At 54.3% G+C, this 9,600-nt stretch overlaps 1 protein-coding gene across 14 annotated transcripts in view; it reads left to right on the top strand.

Annotated features, from left to right (window-relative positions):
• Positions 1-1,301: 1,301 nt before the first annotated feature.
• The window catches only part of CAMK2G (calcium/calmodulin dependent protein kinase II gamma), a 61,157-nt gene continuing 52,858 nt past the window's right edge, over positions 1,302-9,600 (top strand). For 4 of the 14 annotated variants that reach the window (XM_074232867.1, XM_074232866.1, XM_074232865.1 and 1 more), the window contains exons 1-2: positions 1,305-1,424; positions 2,017-2,111. In XM_074232867.1, the coding sequence (XP_074088968.1) occupies positions 1,360-1,424; positions 2,017-2,111 (160 nt within the window). In that variant the 5' untranslated portion in view covers positions 1,305-1,359. Of the gene's footprint in view, positions 1,425-2,016; positions 2,112-9,600 lie in introns of all 14 variants that reach the window. The other 10 variants (XM_074232862.1, XM_074232861.1, XM_074232863.1 and 7 more) reach the window with 5 other exon arrangements.

Below are 9,600 nucleotides of genomic sequence, written 5' to 3'. Positions count from 1 at the left end.
CTCTCATCTCTCTTATTGTTGTCTGTCACCAAGATGTTAGAGAAATGCCATTCGTACATCTTAGAGGTTTGGGTCATGTTTCTTTATCACTGAGCTTGGTTTTGGTCAAATTTGAATTCAATTTGGGTTCTGGAGATCAGAGTCAGGAGGGATTCAGCTTCGCCACTTTGCACCTCAGGAAGGACAACGACCACCACCAGCACCACAGCAGTGTGCACAAAGCATTTTATTTCAACTCATTTGACAACATACTAGCCCTGGGCATGGGTGTTACTTTCCCTTCACTTGGCTCGGAGGGAGGTTAGGTGACTCGCCCAGGGTCCTACAGCTAGCCCGCACCTGAGGCAGCTTTCAAACTTCGCCTTTAACCCTTCTTTCCTGAACCGCCTAGTTTGTCCTCAGGGAAGTTTTCCTCGGCCTCCGGAGGCTCCGGCGTCCTCCTCTTCTCGGGGAGGTGGGTTTGGTCGCATGAGTCTCGGGTCCCTCTCCGGCTGACATCCGGCCACTGTGGGGTGTTCCCAGTAATCCCAACCTTGGCTTTGAGGACTTGAGAGTCGGGGGTGGGAACTTGAACCCGGCCTTGGGCGAGCACTTTGCCTCGCAAAGGAAAAAAGAGAGAGAGCCGGTGGAGGGGCAGCTAGGCGGTGCAGCGGGTAGCGAGGACCTGAGTGCAAATGCGGCCTCAGACACCGGGTCACCACCCAGCTGCGTGGCCTCGGCGCCCCCGGCCCCCGCGGGCCTTCGGCTACGGAGGATGCGGCGGCGGGGCCGGGGGCGGCGGGGCCGGGGATGGCGGGGCCGGGGGCGGCGGGGCCGGGGGCGGCGGGGCCGGGGGGCGGCGGGGCCGGGGGGCGGCGGGGCCGGGGGTGGCAGGGCCGGCGGGGCCGGGGGCGGCGGGGCCGGGGATGGTGGGGCCGGGGGCGGCGGGGCCGGGGATGGCGGGGCCGGGGGCGGCGGGGCCGGGGCCGGCGGGGCCGGGGATGGCGGGGCCGGGGGCGGCGGGGCCGGGGGCGGCGGGGCCGGGGGCGGCGGGGCCGGGGGTGGCGGGGCCGGCGGGGCCGGGGATGGCGGGGCCGGGGATGGCGGGGCCGGGGGCCGCAGGGCCGGCCGCGCCGCCTCGACTCCCCCCGCCCCAGCGCCCGGTCGGATCCGCAGCGCCAGCCCGCGGGGCCCCCGGGCGGGGCGGGGGCGGGGCCGGGGCGGGGCTGCGGCTCCGGCCCCGCCCCCGCCCCGCCCCGGCCCCGGTCAAGTCTCGCGGTGCTGCCGGGCCGGCCGCGTCCGCTCCTCCCGCTCGCTCTGGGCCGGCGGCGGTGACTGTGCAGGCAGCTCGCAGCGGGCAGCGCGGCCCCGGCCCCCAGCATGGCCGCCCCCGCCCCCTGCACCCGCTTCACGGACGACTACCAGCTGTACGAGGAGCTCGGCAAGTACGGCCCGGCCCGGCCCGCCGCGCCCGCGCCCCCCGCAGCCGGCCACGCCCCCGCCCGCGCCCCCCGACCTTGGCGCGCCCGGGCCGGGCCGGGGGCGCCGCCGCAGCCTCTCCCGGCCCCGGGCCGCGCGCGCCCCGCAGCGCCCCCCCCCCGCCGCCGCCGCATCCCCCTCCCCTCCGCGCCGCAGCCCCCCCCCCCCCGCCGCCGCAGCCCCCGCCCTGCCCCCACGCCGGCCCCGGGGGCCCGGACCGACCTGGCCCGGAGGCCCGGGGCCACCTCCCGGGCCGGCCCGGCCTGGGCTGCGGGGAGGGGGGAGGGGAGGGGGCCGGGGCCGCGCCCCCCCGGGCTGCCCGAGCCCCCCTCCCCCCGGCCGCCCGAGCCCCGTCCCTCCCGCAGCGGGGCGCCCCCAGCCGCAGGGCCCCCGCCCCCCACGCCGGCTCCGGACTGCGGGCGGCCCCGGAGCAGCAGGTGTGTCTCGGGAACGTGTCCCACCGGCTCCCACCAAGAGAGGGGCGCGGGGGGTCGAGGGGCCGGGGCCCCGCAGGCAGGGCTCCCCTCCGCCCCAGCCCTGCCTCTCTGCTCTTCCCAGGGGCGCCTTCTCCGTGGTCCGCAGGTGCGTTAAGAAGACCTCCACTCAGGAGTACGCCGCAAAAATCATCAACACCAAGAAGCTCTCGGCTCGAGGTGAGTGGAAGCCCCGGGGAGGCAGGCCGGCCTCCCGGCCTTCTGCCCAGCGCGCAGTGGGCTCCTGCCGGACGCTTGTGGCCCCCCCCGATCTGGAACTTCGTCCTCTGAAAGAGCCGTGTGTCCGGCCTCATGCCTTGGACGGGGGAGGAGAAGTTGGTGAGGGTAGGAGGTGATGCCTGGAACTTGGGACAGAAGTGACTCTGGGGGACCGGTGCAGAGGTGCCGCTGTCTAGGCGGGCCAGGCCCGGGTGGGGGGAGAAACGAAGAAATGGTGGGTTGTTCTCCCGAGGGCAGCTCTGGCAAATGGAGAGTTGGGTCCCTGGTTGGGGGGGGGGGGCAAAGATGGCATCGGCTGCAAGTTTTGCTGTAGAGATGTAGCGCTGAGTTTTACATAGAATAAAGCAAGGATCCCCTAATCTGGTATATGAGGAAAGGTCCCCCCCATATTGTTGATTTGTTGGCGGCAAAGGCACTGAATGTAGAACTCTCCTGTCCACACACCATCTTCCCCCTCCCAACTTGTGCTTAGGTTGAAACTGCAGTAAATGAGCAGCCTGAATGGTTACTTGCCCACCCCTGCCCACCAGGCAGCCAAACAGACTCCCAAGGGAAAAAAAATCTGTAAACATCAGGGGAGGCTGGTATTGGCGAGGACTCTTCGGGAACAAATCCTGCCAGATGAACTGGATTGCTTTTTTTTGATCGAATTACCAAGTTAGTGATGCAGCCCCAGATGCAATCTCTCCTGGGCGGAGGTTGGTTGCCTTATGAACAAGAGAAAGAGAAAAAGAGAAGGCACCTGATGGCAAAGCGTCAAAGGGGCTGCAGCTCTCCAAAGTAGGGGGTTTGACTTCAAAGACTGACTGTGGAGGCTTTCTTAAGGCCAGAGAAGACAAGGTCTAATTATTGTATTCCCCACCCCATCACCCCCCAGAACAGTTCTACTAATAATCTCACTGTTGGATTATTCCAGTTTCCTGGGATCAGACTTGTGTGGTCCTCAAAGTATGAGTGATTGGTAAATGAATGGATCCAGTGAAGAGATAATTATGTTCAGATGTTTAGTGGATAGGGTGTGATGAGGACACCAGTAAAAAGGCAAGAGGAGAAGAGGGTGCTTTGAAGAATATGAGGCACCCCAAATGGGCTACAGAGAACAATTCTAGGGAAAAGAATTCTTATAGTCAAGAGAGACCCAAGTTCAAGTCCTGCTGCTGATGCTTGGAAATGTAACTGGGGTGGAGGTGGAGTGGGGAAGTCACTTAACTTCCCCTAAGTTCCATCTGTAAAATGGGAATGATAAGAGTAATAACATTAAATAAAGTGACCTAGCTCACAGGGCTGTCATGAGGCTCATGTGTATAGAAAGGGCTTTGTGAGCCTTAAAGCATCTTATTAGTATTAGTAATTACTATCCTAGGGAATGGGGAGTTTGGGGATTGTCTGAGTAGAATGTGAGCTCTTTGAGGGCAGGATGGTTTCATTTTTGCCTTTGTACCTAGTAGATGCTTAATGAATAATTTTTGAAATTTAAGTGTCACATTGTAGGGCTGAAGGGAGCTTTAAGGCCCTGGTCAGCATTGTCATGCCAGGACCATGAGAAACAGAAAAAAGGAATGTTCTAGGAGTTAGGACTGACTCCAAGGAAGGAGCAGCCCCCCCCCCCAGCAAAGGCGGTTTTCTCTAACAACTGCCTACCTTCTGGTGGTAAAGTTAGGTAAAAGAAGGTGGTCCCCAGGTGTGGGATTTGTCAGCTCTATTGTTCTTATTTCATCTGCCCACCCCCTTTTCGGCCCTGAGCATCTGCTACCAAGTTCACTTGTTCATTGGTTTCTTTTCTGTTTGGGCATCTTGGCTCCAGGGTGATGGTTGCCATAGAAACATGTGGGTGGCCAGGGTGCCCTCCTACCCTCCGTCGGGGCAGTGTGGGCTGGGATAGGAACACTGTTTATTCCCACCCCACCTTCCTCCCTCTTCAGACATTCTCTGTCCTGGGAATGGATACATCACTCACTAGCAACCCACAGCAAAGTCCTAGCGCCCTCAGAAATGGGACCCTGGTGTCTGGTGTCTCCGGTTGATGATGCAATGTCCCTCTCTCCTCTCGACAGGGCCCGCTTCTCGTCCAGGAGCTGGGGAAGGGAAGGACAGCTGGGGGTTGAGTTCTGTGCCGATAGACCTGATTTAGGGGAACTGTCTGCTCTCTTTGACCTAAACTGAAGTGGAGCTTCATCCCTTTTCTCCCTTCCCCACCCCCAGGCTGCCTTGAGCTGGTAGAGAAGTGCTCCTTTCTGGGCCCTTGCCTCTGTCCCTCTTCTAAACCATTCTAAACCAGTACTTTTGTCCCCAAGCCCTGGGGACCCAAACCAGAGTATGTTTTGAGTCAGCCTTTATTTTTCTCCCCCTTAGAAAAAGAACTCTAACTCAGTAGTTTCCATAGGAATGTGAGCTAGGGTACCATGTTGTTCTCTCTTGGGATTGTCATTCCCAGATGGGGACTATGCCCTGGGGGGGGGGAGGGTTGTGTGTGCCAAGAATCTGTGGAGCAGAAAAATTTAGAGAACCAGTCCATTATGATTGGCACAAATGCCAAGAGTCAGGCTATCCTGAGTGGGAGCTTAGGGAGAAAATGATGTTCATTGGGTAGTACCAATATCAAAATGGGTATGGAGTTGTTGGGATTTTGGGGGGGTGGGAATAGCAAAGTAACATAACAAGCAGATACTTTTTTGGATAGTAGTGTTAGGAGAAGGTTTATTGGGTAGAGGAAGGTAGAGGGCAGGATGGGAGAACACCCCTTGAGTGAGAATTGGGATGACTGCCATGTTATGTTCTTGCCCCACAGGGCCCTGGAGTAAAGGCTGTGGTTATCCTGCAGCCTCTCGGCTTACGCTGTATATTTTATAAAGGTACTAGAGCAGCTGGGGCTGGATTTCACCTCTTCACTGTTTGCCTGGGACTAAATGGGTATTGAGTTTCGGTGCCTGAGCCATGGTGGGCATGCAGGTGGAGTGGGGGCTTGGGTAGCCATTCCAAGGGAAGGGGAGCTGAGGTTGACTGCTGTTATCACCCAGATTTCCTTGTCTTTTTTTTCCCTTTCCTTCCTTTTCCTCTTCTACTTGCAGTTCAGCTGACCCTTGGGAAGACAGAGAAGGTAGAGAACTCCAGGTGGGAGACTTAGAATAGTCAACATGATGAGGTTACTAGAAAACCAGTCTTCGAATCAGACAGTTACCAGCTGTGTGACCTTTGGAAAGTTATTTAACCTTTCAGTGCTTGGGGCTTGGACTCATAAGATGCTAAGTTGTAAAATTGGTGCTGAATTGTATTGGAAGAGAGAGAGAGAGAGAGAGAGAGAGAGAGAGAGAGAGAGAGAGAGTGTGAGTGTAACCATATTGAGAATTCCTTATAGTGATTAAAATCACAGTTCTGGACCAAGGGGAAAATCAATGAAGCTTCCAGTGATTTTCTTGGCCCCAAGTCTAAGGTCTTAGGGTTTCTCTTGGGCACATTGGACCTTAGGTCTTGGTGAGAGGAATTAGAAGAAGCATAGCTTCTCTGACTCTATACATGTGGGTAGATGAGTTCTAGATGGTACCAGAGTAGTGATGAAGAGTTCTAGGTTTGGAGAACCTGAATTCAAATCCAGCTCTCTTAATTAATCCTTGTGTGACCTTGGGAAAGCCTTTTCCTCCTGTCTTAGCCTCTATTTCTTTATTTATAAGATTAGAGGATTGAAGTTTTCTTGTTAATATTATTTTTTGGTTTGAACCCTTGATTTCCTTCAATTCTGATATTCTCTGATCCTGTCATCAGGAGTTGAGACTCTTTGCCTTTTTCTCTTCAGTCTCCTTGGGGCATCAGAAACTTGTCATGGATTAGTTTGGTGGTAGGAAGTAGAATGTATGTGGCTTGTCCACTGAACTTGGAATCTAGTTTAAGTTCCTGCCCTTTAAAGAGATTTCTATGGTTGCTTCTTGACAGGGGCAGATTTGGTGTTGAGAACTTCCTAATTTGATTCTATAGCACAAGGGAAAGTGTCTTATTCAGCAGTTTAACTATCGGAGGTGTTTAAACTAGACCCCACAATAGAGGACAGGAATGATGGTATTGACTCTTACCCCTATGGGACAAACGTTAAGGCCTATAGAGGCAGACTGGTTATACCTTTCCCAATGGGAGTATAATGACACTAGACTGCATAACAGCCTTGAAAATTATGTGTTGAATTTATTACATACTTTTAAAGAAGAGAAAGCTGTTCATAATATAGACCTGAAGTTTAAATGTACTATTCACGTCTGTTCTCCCCGGTCTGTGGACATGCACATTTTATTCAGCATTTGTTCAGAATAAAAATTTAAAAAGCAAATTACAGGCAGCTTTGGAGAGGTCATATCAGCTGAAGGTGAGGCAGGCAGAGGGATGCTGTCTTTGCTTTCATGCCTTCAGGCCAAGTTGGGGTTTGTAGGGAGCAGGTGAGATTCTTCCCCCATCTCTTTAGCCCTATTATACTGGGGCAGGGGTATGTGTTGGGCAACTCTGGCGGTGGCAGTGAAGAGTGTTCTTGTGCTTCTCTGGAGTCTGACAGTCAGCGGGGGCCTTGGCCTCACCTGCTACTCTGCCATCTTACCCAGCCTGAATATCTGACACTGGGGATAGGGTGTGGTGGGTGGGAAGGGAAGGGCCAGCTTCTGTATGTATGCATGAGTGCAGATCAATCTGTGATTGTCCACTCAGGGCTGTGCCCCCATTTTGGTCTGCCTGGAATGGACCAGTTGTGGTGTGTTGGCTACAAGAAGGGATGAGACTGTCTCTGCACTGGCCCAGCTGGCCCTTGGGCTTGAAAGGGGATCTGTCTGGGTGGTGCCAACAGAAAGTCTCCACCCCCTTCAAGTTGGCCTGAGCAGGCCCCCATGACATTTGTGTCCCTTGTGGCCTCTCTGGGAGCTATTTTCCTGCTGAGATAGGGGGTGGGGGGGTGGGGGGAGAAGAATATAGAGGGAAGAAAAGAAAGAAAAGTTTATGCTATACTTGGATGAAAGACTGGGAAATTGGGGGGGCAGGAATATGTGTTCCCTAAGACTGCGTGTTCAAAATAAAGCGTTGATATTGGAGAAGAAAATGGTAGGACAAAGAGTCTGACCCCACTGGTCCTTTTATGCTTTTGGCAATGGAAAAGACCACAATCTGGACAGTCTTCTTCTGGGGTGTTGAGCAAGTTCTGGATAGGTCTAGCCCATTGGGTTGAGTTACAGTGCAGTGAAGTAGGATGGGGCAGAATCTGGGATTAATACATACTGGTTGGAATTGGATTCCAACTCCTCTTGGACTCCTAATCCTCTTGGCCTTTTCCCCATCCTTGAGTGCTCTAGAATCCCTTTTGGTGTTAATATAGCCTAGTAAGTTATCATTTGAGTCCTATGGAGGAGAGGTCTAGGGAAGAGCTACTTACTGACTTGGAGAACCAGACTAGACTTTGCTTTGATTGCCCCTTGTGGTGTGCCCATTGAAAGAGATGGGCTTGGGGCAGCTAGGCGGCACAGTGGATAGAGCACCACCCCTGGAGACAGGACTACTTGAGTTTAAATCCAGCCTCAGACCTAGCCGTGTGGCCTTGGGCAAGCCACTTAGCCCCACTGCCTTGCAAAAAAACAAAACTAAACTAAAAGAGATGGGCTAAGCCTTGGGGGTCTGGTACTGAAACCTTAGAGGTGAGTGACCAGCCTGATTCTTGGACCCAGAAATAAAAGGATTTGCTTGTGTTTAGGGGTTGGAGTCGAGGCAGGGTGGACCTGCCCCCACCCAGTCTCTTCCAGAGAGCCCTGGCAGACACACGGGTGCCTGGTTCTCTGGGTGCCAGAGAAGCTGGTGACAGCAGCAACTTGGCACTTTGCACCTTTTAAAGTACCTCTCGGCAGAGGGCCGTTGCCATCTGCCCACAACTAGAGCGGGCTGCTTCAGGGCCTGGGGTGTCCAGAGGTGTCTTTGGCCAAGTACTCCTTGTCTGCCTGGAGCCCACACTCAACTCCTTGGCCCTTTTCTTGATCCCAATATTTCCCTTGCCCTTCCACTGCCAAATTATAGGCCCCTACCTAGGTCTGTTGTCCCTCAGCTCAGTGTCTTACTGTCCCATCCCTGGCAACCCATCATCCATCCATGCCTGGAGCAAGTCCTTCTCTCCTTTCCAAGGGTCTGTCTCTCTTCTGGTCTATACCAGACTCTAGGTCTGGAATTCTCAAGTCCTCCTGTTCTCTAAAGCCTCCTTCACTCCTCTGGGCCCCTATTAACCAAAGGCTCTTCTTTTCCCCCTTCTTGATTCTTTCCCCTCCCCCTCTGCTTGCTGCTGGCCTGGGAGGAGTTATTTTTAGGGTTGCCTTCCTGGGATGCTTTACTTGGGGCGGGCTGGTTACCGTGAAGGAAATGTTACCCAAGCAGGCAGCAAAGACTCTTGACACCAGAATCCCCTGGCCTAGGAACCTGGGCACTGACCCTTCCCTTGCCCCTGAGGGCTAGCACCCTCTAGGGGCAGCCGGCATGATGTCCTCTTCCACAATCCTGAATTGTGGTGCATGGAGGCAAGGCCTTCCCTTCCCTGGGGACAGATAATGGGTCAGCAGAGATTTTCTCTGACCTAGAAGCTGGTTTGGGAGGCTTCTAGCTATAGAAACACTCCTTGGGAGCAGCCCCTTCATTCTCTCATTAGATATCCATCTCCTTTAGTAAACTCCTGCCAGGAATTAGGGCTAAAGTGTTGGAGTTGGTGAGAGAAAAGCTTTCATGATTGGGGGGGAGAGAGAGGAACAACCTCCTCCACTTCCCCCCCTCCCCCCAGCTTCTATTCCATCCATCAACATGTGATGAATGTTGGACGTGGGAATCAGAATGACCTGGGTTCAAATCTCATTTCTGACTCCTACTCGCTGTGAGACCTTACAGAAATCATTTAACCCCAGGCTTGAACTTGCCTATTAAGTTGGACTGTCTTGGTGCAGGGAGAAAAGCATTGAAATTGAAATCCAGGGAAGTGGTTTGGAGTCCCTAATTTGCCATTTCCTTACCTATGTGTCCTACAGAAGGACATTTCATCTCTGTGGGCCTCAGTTTCCTAATCTGTAAAATGAGGTGGGGTAGGAGTCAGACTCAGACTATAAATCCTCTGAGATCTCTTCTCAGATCTCAATTAAGGCCATTCTGACTTTCATAGCTGGGTTAGGATCTTCATTGATGGATATAATTTCCACACTGGGAGTTTTCCCAGCACTGATGATATCACAGACCCAATGTGCTTGAGCAGCACATTGACAATATCCTAAGTGCCCTGGGGAATAGAAAAGGAACAAGAGACATTAGACCATCTTTATTAGACCACTGGTAGACTCTTTGTGTCTGTCTCACAGGAACTGACTTGGGGTGGGGACAATGATGAAGAGGATGTCAAGGCACCCGGGTGGGGAGTGATGAGGAGGAGATGGGTTGTGGTCAG

The sequence above is a fragment of the Macrotis lagotis genome, chromosome 4, assembly GCF_037893015.1.
Source record: "Macrotis lagotis isolate mMagLag1 chromosome 4, bilby.v1.9.chrom.fasta, whole genome shotgun sequence".
NCBI classification, from domain to species: Eukaryota; Metazoa; Chordata; class Mammalia; order Peramelemorphia; family Peramelidae; genus Macrotis; species Macrotis lagotis.
The sequence above is the reverse complement of the archived record's forward strand: the minus strand, read 5'-3'. Positions and strand labels throughout refer to the sequence as shown.